Source organism: Eschrichtius robustus, chromosome X (genome assembly GCF_028021215.1).
Source record: "Eschrichtius robustus isolate mEscRob2 chromosome X, mEscRob2.pri, whole genome shotgun sequence".
NCBI lineage: Eukaryota > Metazoa > Chordata > Mammalia > Artiodactyla > Eschrichtiidae > Eschrichtius > Eschrichtius robustus.
Genome location: NC_090845.1, coordinates 48,024,729 through 48,038,815, shown reverse-complemented (window position 1 = coordinate 48,038,815; position 14,087 = coordinate 48,024,729). Strand labels below are relative to the sequence as shown.

Sequence of the window (14,087 nt, the reverse complement as noted above, 5' to 3'; positions counted from 1 at the left end):
GCCCAGAATATTGTCTATCATGGTAAATTTTCATGTACATGTGAAAACAATATGTGTTCTTTTTTTTGTTAGGGATAGTGCACTTAAAATGGAGAACAGTATGGAGGTTCCATTAAAAACTGAAAATAGAGCTACCATATGATCCAGCAATCTCACCCCTAGGCATATACCCAGAGAAAACCATAATTTGAAAAGATACATGCACCCCAGTGTTCACTGCAACATTATTCACAATAGCCAGGACATGGAAGCAACCTAAATGTCCATCAACAGAGGAATGAATAAAGAAGTTGTGGTACATATATACAATGGAATATTACTCAGCCATAAAAAAGAATGAAATAATGCCATTTGCGGCAATATGGATGGACCTAGAGATTGTCATACTAAGTGAAGTAAGTCAGACAGAGAAAGACAAATATCGTATGATATCGCTTATATGTGGAATCTGAAAAAAAAAGTCTACAAATGAACTTATCTACAACACCAAAATAGAGTTACAAATGTAGAAATAAACTTACGGTTACCAGGCAGTAAGGAAGGGAGGGATAAATTGGAAGGTTGGGATTGACACATACACACTACTATATATAAAATAGATAACTAATCAGGACCCACTGTATAGCACAGGGAACTCTATTCAATACTCTGTAATGGCCTATATGGGAAAAGAATCTAAAAAAGAGTGGATATATGTATTTGTATAACAGATTCACTTTGCTGTACACTTGAAACTAACACAACACTGTAAATCAATTATACCTCAATAAAATATTTTAAATGTTAATTAGATTAATTTGAGTGATAGCATTTTCAAGCATTCTATACACTTACTGATGTTTCTTGTCAACTTGTTCAACTGTGGAGAGAAAAGACAAACCTCTGACCCTAATTGTGGATTTTCCTTTCTTTCATATATTTCTAAATTCCGTTTTTAGGTGTATAAACATTTAGAATTTTTATGCCCTTTTGATGAATTGGCCTCTTTAGGCAATCATAAATACAAACAATCCTCTTATAAATGATCCTCTTTATCCCTGACAATACATTTTATTCTGAAATCTGCTTTATCTGATATTAATATATCCATTACAGCCTTGTTTGGATTATTAGTAGCATGATATATCTTTTCCCATACTTTTACTTTTAACCTATAGGTACAATGGGATTCATGTACACTGCATATAGCAGGATCTTTTTAAAATCCAATTTGTCATGCCCCACATCGTATATTAGGGAAATGCAAATTTAAAAAATGAGATACCACTACACTCCTATTAGAATTGCCAAAATCCAGAACACTGGCAATACCAAATGCCTGCAAAGATGTGTATCAACAGGAACTCTCCTTCATTGCTGGCGGGAATTCAAAATCATACAACCACTTTGGAAGACAGTTTGACAGTTTCTTATAAAATTAAACCTATTCTGACCATGTAATCCAGCAATCATGCTTCTTGGTATTTACCCAAATGAGCTGAAAGTTTATGTCCACAGAAAAACCTGCATATGCATGTTTATAGCACTTTTATTCACAATGCTGTAACTTCGGAAGAAACCAAGATGTACTTCAGTAGGCGAATGGATGAACAAACTGTGACACATCCAGATAATGGAATATTATTCAGCACTAAAAAGAAATGAACTATCAAGCCCTGAAAAGACATTCAAGAACCTTAAATGCATATTACCCAGTGAAAGAGGCCAATCTGAAAAGTGTATATACTGTATGATTCCAACTATATGACATTCTGGAAAAGGCAAACCTATGGAGACAGTTAAAAAAATCAGTGGTTGCTAGCAGTTAGGAGAGAGGGAGGGATGAATATGTGGAGCACAGAGGATTTGGGAGGCAATGAAATTATTCTGTATGATACTGTAGTGGTGGCTACATGTTGTCTAAACCCATGGAATGTACAACAGCAACAATGAGTCCTAATGTAAACTACACACTTTGGGTGATAATGATATGGCAATGTAGGTTCATTGATTGTAAGAAGTGCACCCCTCTGGTGCAGGATGTTGACAGTGGGTGAGGCTCTGTCTCTGTGGGGGCAGGAGGTATATGGGATGGCTCTGTAATTTCTGCTCAATTTTGCTATGAGCCTAAAACTGCACTAAAAAATAAAGTCTACTTAAAAGAGAAAGGAGCCCAATTTTAGACAATTTGTATTTAATATGGTTACTGATATGGTTGGATTTAAAGCTGTCATGTTAATTTTTTTCTATTTTCTCATCTGTTGTTTTATTTTTTCTCTTTTAAAGCATTTTAAATTAAATGAACATTTCATGATTCCATTTATCTTCCATATAGGCTTATTAGCCATAATTCTTTGGATAGATACGTTAATGTTTATAGTTCATGCTTCTTTAACGTATCACAATGTACCTTCAAGTAATATTGTACCACTTCACATGTAGATTTAGAACCTTACATACACTTATATTCCCCCATCCTTGTGCTATTATTTTCCAAGAAGCTAATTCCACATAAGTTACAACTCCACAATGCATTATGAATCTTTGCTTTACATCATTAATAATAAAATATTCTTAAATGTGAAAATTAATAGTTTATATCTACTTTCATATCTACCATTTCCATTATTGTTTACTCATTTATGTAGACCATATTTCCATTTACAGTCATTTTTCTTGTGCCTGAAGGACATCCTGTAATATTTCTTGTAGGGTAAATCTACTGATGATTAATATTTTCAGCTTCAGTATGTATGAAGAACTTTTATTTCAACTTCATTTTTAAAAAGATATTCATTGAGTATACAATTCTGATTGGACAATTATTGTTTCACTATTTTAAAAATGGTATGCCACTTTCTTCTGACTTGCATTGTTCCTTATGAGAAGTGTCCTCTAATTCTTATCTTTGGTCCTCTTAATGATTCTATATTTTTCTGGTTTTATACTTGTCCAGGAATAGAAGTAAAACCCGGGGGAAGCAGATTGGAAAAATATCATGAATGCACATCATGCATTAACTGTGCATAGCAACTTGTATACATATTATAGCATAAGGGTCACTGAAAAAAAATTAAAAACCAGGATGGATACTTATACTTACAGCCACGATGAATTAACAGGAATCCGATGTGCTCTGCCACCTAAATATCTATAAACCAAAAAAGTTATAAAGCTTTACGTCGTGGCTCCACGAGCCACGCAGGACGTTGATCCCCAAGATAAGGGAAATTAAAAAGGCGATCCCCAGGATTGCCCAATTCCCCCCAACTTCTTGCCTAGATAGAGTTTACAGGCTGCGGCACAGGGAGATTGAACACAAACAGAGGTGAATAAGTGAAGGAGACAGAGCTGAGAATTCCAAGAGGCCAATGTGACTAGAATATTCTGGGAGTAATGGAGGGGAGAGAGCTGCACAGAGAGGTAGCCCTGGAGAGCTGCAGAGGTTTCCCATCTGGGTGCAGTGTATGAGAAAAGGGCAGTGGTGGTAGCTGACTTCCATTTTCTGGAGTGAGTAGTTGTGTGGATCATGGTGCCATTTACTGAGATTGTGAAGATGGGAGTTTTAAAAACAAGAGAGATGGGGGACGTGAGTGTGTGGGAGGGGTGGATATAGCAATACCACAGTGAGACAGACTCACTGTGAGGAGCCCTTGAAACATCCAAGTGGAGATGTCAAGTAGACGAATGAATATATGGATTTGGATCTCAAAGGTGAAGTTCGAACTGGGGTTGTAGATTTAGGAGTTGTAAGCATATTAGCATATATAGTTATAAAGCATCTAGCATATAGAGGGGCTGGTATAAAAACGAATACAATAGAAGTTCTCATCATAAAAAATTGTAACTATGTGTGATGATGGATGTTAACTGGACTTATTGTGGTGATCATTTCACAGTATATACAAATATCGAATCATGATGTTGTACCCCCGAAACTAATATAATGTTATATGTCAATTATATCTCAATTAAAAAAAAGAAAAAGAAAACATAAGAATAAAAAATAAAATAGAGCGAATATAAAAGTCCACTACGGATTTTGTAAAAAAAAGCACAGTTTCAAAATGAGATGGGAAAATAGCATTTTCTATTCGCATATAGCGGTTTGTCAAGGCTTTCGCTTCTAAGGTCTGGTCACGTCCCACAGAAACGTGTTGCACAGGAAGGGCTGAGAGACACAAGCAGCTGACAGGGAAGGTTGCTATGCAACAGCTGAGGAAAGCCATCCAGACAGGCAGAATTGATGTTGGTCACTGGAGAGTAAAAGCTCTGGTCCTAGCAATAGCTTCCATTCAGACACAGGGGTGGACAGCCTGGAGAGGCTGATATAAAAACGAATATAAAAGTCCACTATGTTTTTTCGTAAAAAAAAAAAAAAAAATAGAAGTGCAATTGGAGATGGGAACATAGCATTTTCTCCAGTCATTCTGGAAGCGCAGCAGCATGTGTGTGTGCTTAGGTAGGACCCCAGTAAGTTCTCCTTTTGCTTCACATTTTGCATATTGAGAAACCGGGCTCAGAGATGTCCAGTGACCCGAGCGGGCTTTCACACAGCTAGCGACAGACTGGCCCAACACTCCGTCCCTGGAATTCGGAAATCCAGCCCAGCTTCTATCCACAAGACCACAGCTGCCCCAGGCCCCAGCCATGGAAGGAACCAGGCCAAACATTTACTCTGAATCAGGGCTTGCCATGGCTCAGACACACAAGTGCCTGATTGTCCTGGCCGCTCCAGTGGGCACCAGGAAGGCCTCAGGGGCAGCGTGTTTGTGCCACTCACAGCGAAGACGCCTGACAGTCGGAGCAGGGAGTGGACCCCAAGGAGCAATTCTCACACCTGGATGGACCCACACAGAGCAGGCAAGGGGTGGGCCTGGGGCTCCTACCTGTTCCCCCCGGAATGCAGAGCGTGAGCTTAGGTCTCAGAGAACAGAAACCTGGCTTGTTGGGACAGATGTTGACAGGGCAGGGGAGGTGGGGTGGATCTGCTGCTCAAACTGAAGAAGGGAGGGTGCCTCAGTCCCCGGGGCCAGTGCTAGCGGAACATGGATTTTTGGAGTCAGCGAGACCCCGGCCCAAATTCTGCATTTTCAACTTACTGGCTCTGTGGCCTTGTCTAGTTCGTGCGATGTGTCTGTCTGTGCCTCAGCTTCCTGATCTGTAAAATGGGGATGCTGACATCCACCTCCCAGGGCTGCTGTGAGAGGAAGATAATGCCCAGCACAGCTCAGGCTGTGACACACAAGCTGCATGAAGAGTGGCTGGGGAAGCAGATGTTCCCAGTGTGTCTGGGGGCCCTAGAGATGGATAGTGGAGGGGAACACAAAGGGAACTGGTGTCCTCTCGCCATTTCCATTTCTCTTGTTGCAGTTGCAGACTGGGCTAGAGACCTCTGTATTGGTGACCTAGGGGTCACGCTGGGGAAGCAGGGCTCAGTGTATTCCAGACCACACTGGAGGAGCTTAGAGGCAAGGGGGGAGCGCGGGGCTGAGAAGCATTGTGCAAAAGTGGGGGGACTGAGGGCATATGATGGATGGGTTGGAACCGCAGTACAGGGTGTGAGTGCCCGCGCCTGCGATCGGGGGCGCGGAGGCGGAGGTGGGGAACGGTGAGGGGAATCTGGCGGGAAGGAAAAAACGCCCCCCACCCCGCCCACCCACTGGCGGAATCGCATGCGCACTGGGGACCTGGTGAGAAAGGCTTTTGTTGGGAAAGCGGGCCGGCTGAAGGGGTCCGCGCATGCGCAGGCTGCCCAGCCGCGCAGCGAGGGGGGCGGCGCGCGGAGAAAAGGGGCGGGGTGGTCGGAGCCGCTGTGCTGGCAGCAGTAGGCGAGGGCGCGGCTGCGGGGTTCCTGGTGCTGAGGACGGACGCCATTGGAGCCCCAGGGAAGGTAAGGATCCAGCCCCAGACAGGACCGGGAGAGAGCGAGTGGGACGAGGGTACGCTGTGCCCTCCCCATCCCCAATCCCCCGCCCCCGGATCTGAACAAAGCCCGAGCACGCAGAACCTGAACCCCGTTAGACCCGCGGTCTAGATAGGAGCCGCCCCCCTCCACCGCCACCAGACGCAGGCTCCCCGATCCGAGCCCTACTTACACCGGAGCCCACCATCCGAACCCCTTTAACAGACCCGTGTGCTCCGTGCTGAGCTTCCTTAGAGCGGAGGCCCCACCTCCACCCCAACCACTCTGAGATCAATCCAGTGGAACTGAACGTTTTGCCCCCTTCCTGGAGTTGCAGTCCTGGCCTCTGAGACCTCCAGCACTCCAGTTCGAGCCTCACCTAGTCCGAAGACCCCCACCCCATCCACCTTGAGCGCTCCTGTATGAGCCCAACCTAGACCTGAATCAGCTGAATCCCCCCCACCGGCACTTAGAGGGTCCCTGGGATTCATTTTCCCAGAGCTTCCAGCGGTCCCCGTTTGTCTGAGCCCTCTCATGTCATCTCCTCCCCACCGTCCTGGCCCCCTGCTCCAGGCATTAAATTCAGGCGCTTTATTTCTCCCTCTCTCAACGCATCTCCTATGGGACTCTTTGGACCCAAGCCCGCCAGTGCACCCCCTGTTCAAATCCAGCCGCTGGGCCGGGGAGCCTGCCTGTCCTAAACTCCCCTTTCAGTGTAGGGTCTCCTCCGGCCTCCTCTATCCTTCTCTTGAGGCTCTGCCTCTGAGGGAATCTACCCCAGCAGCCCTCACTCCCCCACCCACCCCGGCCTTATACTGCCTGGTAACCTGATGATTGCAGCCCCCCACTTCCTGAGAGATCCGGCCTCCTGCTGGGTCCCGCCCCCTCCCTCTGAAGAGGCCTCCCCGTCCCTCTCAGGCTGAGCTCTCTTCTCCTTGGGACCCCCAGCATGGCTGAGGGAAGCTACCGCAAAGAATCTGAAGTGTACAACGTTGAAGACATGGACGAGGGTAGTGATGAAGTCGGGGAGGAAGACATGGTTGAAGGCAACGACTATGAAGAATTTGGTGCTTTTGGAGGCTACGGAGCCCTCACCAGCTTTGACATCCGTATCCTCAGAGCCTTTGGGAGCTTGGGTCCAGGCTTTCGCATCTTAGCGGTGAGGCCCCTTGTCGGCCACCTGCTAGCCCTGGGCCTTCCCTCCTGCGACGTCAGGGAGGATGGGAGGAGGGGGTGGGTGAAGGCTGGAGTTGAATGGGGAAGGACTGCCCACATCCACCAAACCTTCCCTCTCCTGCTGGGAGAAGGGGGGTTTGGGAGGGTCTGGGGGCTGGTCGGGGGCTGGCCAGCACAGGGCGAGTGTGTACAGCTGTCTGCCTTGCCCTCCCCTCCCTGGTCTTGCAGAATGAGCCCTGGGAACTTGAAAACCCTATGCTGGCCAGGACTCTGCTGGAGGCATTTCGGATGGATCCAGAAACACTTGCCAACGAGCCGGCTGCCCGTGCTGCCAACGTAGCCCGGGCCGCCTCCTCTAACCAAGCTGCTCGGGCCACTGCTGCTGCTGCCCGTGCCACCTACCATCAGGTGGTCGCTAACCACTCAGTGGCCACAGACCAGGGCTCAGGAGGCGATACCCAGCCCATGACATCGGCTGCCGAGGCTCAGGCAGCCACCCTTGAGACAAGCCTTGCTTCTCCGCACAGCTCCCAGATGCTAGTCAAGAGCGAGATGGCCACCCCCGGGGCTCCAGCAAGGTCCACGCAGCCCCAGACATCCTCCCGGGCCCAGGAGGCTGCTGCCGAGGGCCCTAGTACGGCCTGTGCTTTCTCCCAGGCCCCGCGTGCCAGTGAGATGGATGCCACCCGGCCCAAAACAGCCTTCCTGGGTCAGAACGATGTCTTTGATTTCACCCAGCCGGCAGGTGTCAGTGGCATGGCCTTCCCACGCCCCAAGAGACCTGCCCCGGCCCAAGAGGCTGCCACAGAGGGCCCCAGTGCTGCCTCCGGGGGGCCCCAGGCAGCCTCTGCCGGGGAGGGGGCAGCCACCCGGCCCAAGACGACCAAGTCTGGGAAGGCTCTCGCCAAGACTCGGTGGGTGGAGCCTCAGAATGTTGTGGCAGCAGCTGCTGCCAAGGCCAAGATGGCCACGAGCATCCCTGAGCCTGAGGGTGCAGCTGCCACCTCTCAGCAGAGTGCGGAGCCCTGGGCCAGGATGGGAGGCAAGAGGACAAAGAAGGTGAGACCTCCCTGCTGTCTCCAACCCCCCCTTGCTCCCCTGCTTTCTCTGCCCTCTCCTCTCTCTGCCTCCTCCTCTCCCTCCCTCCTCCTCTCCCTCCCTCCTCCTCTCCCTCCCCGCATCCCCTCCCCTCCCCTCCCCTCCCCTCTCCTTCCCTCTCCTTCCCTCCCCCCTTCTCTCAGCTTGTGCATGTTTCTCCAAGACAGGTTAACTAGCATGTTTTTACTCCACGTAGTCCCTACCCTCGGGCCTGGAGGGAGAAGCGGTTGGCTCAGTGCCTGGCACTTAGTAAGCACTCGGCACGTGTCATCCACTGTTCCTACTACCCTTACCTCCAAGTACCTGCTCTGGTTAAGATGTGTGCCAGGTGCTTTTGCACGGGTAGCCTGGTAGCCCTGAGTCTCTCCTCTGTCTAATGGTACAGTCCAAGCACCTGGATGATGAATATGAGAGCAGCGAGGAGGAGAGAGAGCCTCCTGCGGTCCCACCGACCTGGAGGGCATCGCAGCCCCCACTGACGACTGTGCGGCCTCAGATGGCCCCTCGGCCCCCCATGGCCCTGAGGTCCCAGGTACCCTCAAGGCACGTTCTGTGCTTGCCACCCCGCAATGTGACCCTTCTGCAAGAGAGGGTAAGAAGCCTGCCCTTCCCCCATCTCGCTCCTCCCCTCCCTCGCGGGCCTGTTCTTTGAGGTCGCCCACGCCTTGGTCTCCCCGTGTGCTCCCTCCTTCTCCAGGCAAATAAGTTGGTGAAATATCTGATGATTAAAGACTACAAGAAGATCCCCATCAAGCGCTCAGGTGGGCAACCTGTGCCCCCTCCCTGAGCTCTGCCCTTCCCCCCTCCCACAACCCTGCCCTGTGGGCCTCCCATCAGATGCGCGCACACACACATCAGGCCTGGCTGATGGCTCCATTTGCACGGTGTGGGGTCCTGAGTGTGCTCCCTTCAGCAGGGCTGACAGAAAGGCTGCAGCTCTGTGGCCCCTGCTCAGCCTCGGTGCTTTGCCCACCCCTCCCCTCCTGCAGACATGCTGAAGGATGTCATCCGAGAATACGACGAACATTTCCCTGAGATCATTGAACGAGCAACGTACACTCTGGAAAAGGTGGGTGCGGGGCCGGGGGCAGCTCTGTGGAGCAGGAGCTGCAGGGAACCCTTGCCCCCTGCATCCCCTCGAGGCCCAAGGGCAGGACTACGTGCTCTGGAAGGACGCCCTCCCTGGCCTCTCCACCTGGGAGCTTCCTCTGCCTGCCTCCTTCCCTCCTTCTTGCCGTTCGTGCTCTCTGAGTGTCTGGGGTGGTCTCCTGAGGTGGATCCCATTGTCTCAGCCAGTGTCAGTGCTCCCACAGGGCACCTCCTCTGCGGCCTCTCTTCTTCCTCCTCCCCCAGGGCTTGGGGCTGCCCGCCAAGGAAAAGTTCTAATGGGGAATTGAGTGACTGCCTGCAGGACGCCCAGCATGGATGTTTGATCTCACACTGTGTTTTCTCCCTCATGTAGAAGTTTGGGATCCACCTGAAGGAAATCGACAAGGAAGAACACCTCTACATTCTTGTCTGCACACGGGATTCGTCAGCCCGCCTCCTGGGAAAGTGAGAGAGCACAGGAGGGTGGTGGCCTTCCTTGGTGGTGCCTCCCCCCTCCTCTCAGAGAAACGGGAAAGTGGGGTTGGGGGGCCTAGCACGGCTCCCACCCAGAGTTAGCAGTGCTGAGCAGTTAAGGGCTGGCAGGGGCAGTAGCCTGGGCCGAGGATTTGCTGCTCTCCGGGTTTCGCCCCTGCCCACCCTTCCCCACCCCCATCTTCCTAGGAAAGCAAGCTTCTTGGTTGCCTCTCCCTGCTAAGGTCCTGGCCAGGGCTCGGCAGAGTGGGCCTCGGGAGGGGGACGGGGGTGCGGGGGGGGCTCTCCAGTGGAGTCGTGCTCCCGACGCAATGCGCAAAGGGCAGGGAAGGTCTGGATGTGCCTCTGGACACAGGGTTGCCAATCGTTTGCTGCCTGCCTAACCCCATCCTCGTCAGAGCCCTGGGAGGAGGTGTTAGCATCCCCATTTGATGGATGAAGGGACTCGGTCTCAGGCCGAGGAATGAATTGTCTGGACCAGGTAGCGCAAGCCATACAGAGTGGGAGGAACTGCCCTGTAGCCCAGCAATCTGGGAGAGGCTAGTTGAGTGAGCCGGCTGTGGTCCCCCCGGGCAAATGGCTGCTGGACAGGATCCCTCTTTCTACACTTTCAGGACCAAGGACACTCCCAGGCTGAGTCTCCTCTTGGTGATTCTGGGCGTCATCTTCATGAACGGCAACCGTGCCAGCGAGGGTGAGTGGCTGGACCTGCAGCTGGGGGGTTGCCCGCCGTCTCACCTCCGTGTGCTAAACTCTTGTACCTCATCTCCCCTCGCAGCTGTCCTCTGGGAGGCACTACGCAAGATGGGACTGCGCCCCGGGTATGATTGGGGTCTCTCGGCTCCCACTCCTCAGTGTGTCCTTGGGCACAAGAGGCCCTGGGATTGCAGTGGCCTAGTGGTCTCTGCGGGGCGTGGCGTCCTGGACTAGGTAGAGCGCAAAGGGTCCCACCAGGGTGCGTGGGGAAACGGTCCTGAACTCTGAGCACCCCCTCTGCTCCGTGTGCCTTCTCTGTTCCCAGATGAGAACTAAGAGAAACCATCGGACCTGGGGGCTCCGTCAAACCCCTCCCTGGGGCATCGCTGACAAGTGGCCGTCTGGCCTCTGCTGCCGGCCCAGGCGTCCATGGGGACACCCCACAGGCTGGGAAGCTCTCAGTCCTGCTGGGAGCGCTCCCGCCCACCCCGGGCACTGCCACTGTCTCTAGTCATGCGTTCCTTTCCTTGCACTCAGGGTGAGGCACCCATTCCTGGGCGATCTGAGGAAACTCATTACAGAGGACTTTGTGAAGCAGAAGTGAGTATCGACTGAGTTCACTTTGCCTCCCACTCAGGCCTTCCTCGTGTGCCGCTCTGGCTGAGGAAGCCATTCCCCAGCCCATGTCTTAACACCAGCGGGATGGGTGTCTGGTGTGAGAGTGGGGTGGGGGGGGAATGTGAGTGTTGGGGGGAGGGCCATTCCAGGGAGGCTTGGGGAAAGGGAGCAACACATGCTGACTGCGAGCACCGGGTGGGGTGGTACAGCCCCCATCTCGTTCAGCACCTGCCCTCTAGGCAGTGTCCCCGGCTTTACACCTCAGGAGCCAGGGGCTCAGAGAGTGGAAGCCTGACATGGCCGCGGCTGGGATAAGGCCCATTTGGGCCTGGAGCCCAGCCCCGCTGACCTTCTAGCCCAGGCCCACCCCATCCTCGGTGCTTGGAGATCTCGTGTGCCCTCACACAGGCCCGTATGCATGTTCACCACCAACGCCCCCCACCACACACACACACACACACACACACACACACACACACACACACACACACAGATGGTCGAGAGTATGCATGGAGTCCACTGCTCTTGGTTGACTGTTTCTTCCCGTACAGTCATTTTCTACGGTGGACTGTCCCAGGGTTCAGCCAGGCCACGGACGAGCCCCATGGTGGGGTGTGCTCAGAGCAGGGGGCCTGAAGAAATGGCTCCTCTGTTTACAACACACCCAACAGGAACCTGGGTTATTGTGACAAGGGGCACAAAACTCGTGGCCTTCCTATGAACAAATACCCTACACGTGCCCCCTGCCCCTCCACATGGCTGCTGGGCAGGACCAGTGGCCTAAGGGTGTGAGCACCTCAGTTTTGGAGGCGGAAACCCCTGGGAGCGGGCATGGGAGCAAGGCAAGGGCTGCGGGGCCAGGGCAGGCCTCCTGCGGCAGCCAAGCTGCAGCCTCGGGGCTGGGAAGGGGCCACCTGGGAGCCACTGGTGCAGCAACAGGTCTGCCTGGCTGGAAGCAGAAGTTTATTTTCCTCTCTCACGCAGGTACCTGGAATACAAGAAGATCCCCAGTAGCAGCCCACCCGAGTATGAGTTCCTCTGGGGCCTGCGCGCCCGCCACGAGACCAGCAAGATGAGGGTGCTGAGATTCATCGCCCAGGTAAGGCAGAGCCTCTGTTCTGGCTGGAGTTTCCCATACCTCGTTGGTTCGCTGAGGCCCAGAAAGGTTCCTAAGTCACTGACACAAGTTCACAGACGTAGTGAGTGGATGGGGCGAAATCCCAGGTCTGGCACAGAAAAATGGGAGCCCGATTCCAGTCGTGTGGGTTTCTATCATGATTTTGCAAAGCGCTCAGGAGGGCGTATGGCAGGAAGCAGGTGCCGAGCGAGGTGGGGTAGCTGTTCCGACGGCTGCTGTTCTTCCCCCGCAGTATCAGAACCGAGACCCCCGGGAATGGAGAGCTCATTTCTTGGAGGCTGTGGATGATGCTTTCAAGACGATGGATGTGGATATGGCTGAGGAACATGCCAGGGCCCAGATGAGGGCCCAGATGAACATCGGGGAGGAAGCTCTGATTGGACGGTGGAGCTGGGACGACATACAGGTCGAACTCCTGACCTGGGATGAGGACGGAGATTTTGGCGACGCCTGGTCCAGAATCCCCTTCGCTTTCTGGGCCAGATACCATCAGTACATTCTGAATAGCAACCGTGCCAACAGGAGAGGCACCTGGAGGGCTGGCATCAGCAGTGGCACCAATGGTGCGGCCAGCACCAGCATGCTCGATGGCCCCAGCACCAGCTCCACCATCCGGACCAGAAACGCCGCCAGAACCAGTGCCAGCTTCTTCTCCTGGATTCAGTAAGATTGGAGGTCATTAGATGAGACTCTGAAGGATGGGGTGTGGAGGGGCTGGGAGGAGTCAGGGGAAGGCCTGGGGTGTCGCGGGGGAACGAGGAGAGCCTGACAGGACACTCAGTTTGTCCTTCCTATCCCTCACGGTTCACCTGTATTGACCCTTGTGTTCTGGCCTTTGTGTCTCCCGGTTCCAGGCAGCGCTGAGGAGCTGCAGCAGTCCCCCGCCGAGCCAGAGTGCCTCCTCTGCCCCCTCCCCGACAGGGCACTCTAGGCAGCTTCTCCCCGTCCATGGAAGATGGCATGCCAGATGACGCGCTCTCTGCCCTTCCTGCTTTCCTGTGTGCTTTTTGTCGTGCTGTCGTGTTTTGGGTATCAGTGTTGCATTAAAGTTGCAAAATCAGTCGGACGTCTTCTCCTTTTCCTGGGCAGGTGTGGCTCTGAGTGGCCCGTGGTCAGGCCCTCTGAGACAGGCGGGGGCCGCCTCTCCCTAAAAGGCAGGCGGGTGTGGCTGGGTCAGCCACTGGGAGGCGCGGAGATGCCAGCTGAGTGTGGAGGCCAAGAGTTTCCAGGGGCTCCGGTCCACACAGTTTCATGATTTCCTACACTGTGTGGCCCCGGTTAAATGCCAGTGGGGGTCCTCAGGAGAAGGGGTGGGGTGGAGGGCCGTGAGCTGGTGCCACCGTCCCTCCCACCAAGGGACGGGATCCACGGACATCCCCTAGGACCCACCTCCGCCCCATCTCTGGAGGCGCTGTCCTGGAATCCTTCCCTCATCCTCCACACCATTTCAGGACCTCCTCCCTCAGACCGAGTCTTAAGGACAATGAGGTAGGCCTCACAGTGGCATTCTCACCCCTCCAGCAGGTAGAAGGAGGAGCCGTTACTGCCGCGAGAGCCGATTTAGTGAAAGAAAGCTGTAGGCAGACCTGGACAGCCCATTGCCTGTGACCATGACCCGAGGCCCTTCGGGAGGCTCCGGGGCTCTTCTCCATGGAAGCAGGGCTCTCCCGGCGAGGCCAAGGCCAGCCTAGGTCTCTGTATCTTCAAGGGCTGCGTGGTCCCTGCGGGGGGCGGAGGCTAGAACTTTAATTCCCCAGGTGCACGACAGTGAGGGCAGAGACACTTTGGAAGCCTGGGAAGGACTCCGTAGCAGGAAGGGGCCGTCTGGGGCTTTTCTGGGTCCCCCAGTGATGTCCACAGCTTGGAGGACAAGGCTCCAGGTTAAGAGGAAGGAGA

General features: G+C 53.0%; 1 protein-coding gene and 1 non-coding gene across 4 annotated transcripts; both read left to right on the top strand.

The window, feature by feature from the left end:
• Positions 1 to 5,764: 5,764 nt before the first annotated feature.
• Positions 5,765 to 13,251, top strand: LOC137757097 (melanoma-associated antigen D4). 3 transcript variants are annotated; one of them, XM_068533704.1, is made up of 13 exons: positions 5,765 to 5,872; positions 6,833 to 7,043; positions 7,289 to 8,119; positions 8,544 to 8,750; positions 8,856 to 8,919; positions 9,148 to 9,227; positions 9,621 to 9,712; positions 10,354 to 10,433; positions 10,518 to 10,560; positions 10,973 to 11,035; positions 12,038 to 12,152; positions 12,424 to 12,854; positions 13,046 to 13,251. In XM_068533704.1, the coding sequence occupies exons 2-13, from the start codon at positions 6,834 to 6,836 to the stop codon at positions 13,053 to 13,055; spliced, it is 2,226 nt and encodes a 741-aa protein (XP_068389805.1). In that variant the 5' UTR covers positions 5,765 to 5,872; position 6,833; the 3' UTR covers positions 13,056 to 13,251. The 3 variants fall into 3 exon arrangements, with proteins under 3 accessions (XP_068389805.1, XP_068389804.1, XP_068389806.1); XM_068533703.1 differs by having other exon boundaries at positions 5,766 to 5,872; positions 6,803 to 7,043; XM_068533705.1 differs by having other exon boundaries at positions 5,766 to 5,872; positions 6,803 to 7,043; positions 12,424 to 12,866.
• Positions 11,663 to 11,791, top strand: LOC137757531 (small nucleolar RNA SNORA11). The gene has a single exon (XR_011072374.1). It is a non-coding gene; the product is annotated as a small nucleolar RNA SNORA11 (small nucleolar RNA).
• Positions 13,252 to 14,087: the final 836 nt, after the last annotated feature.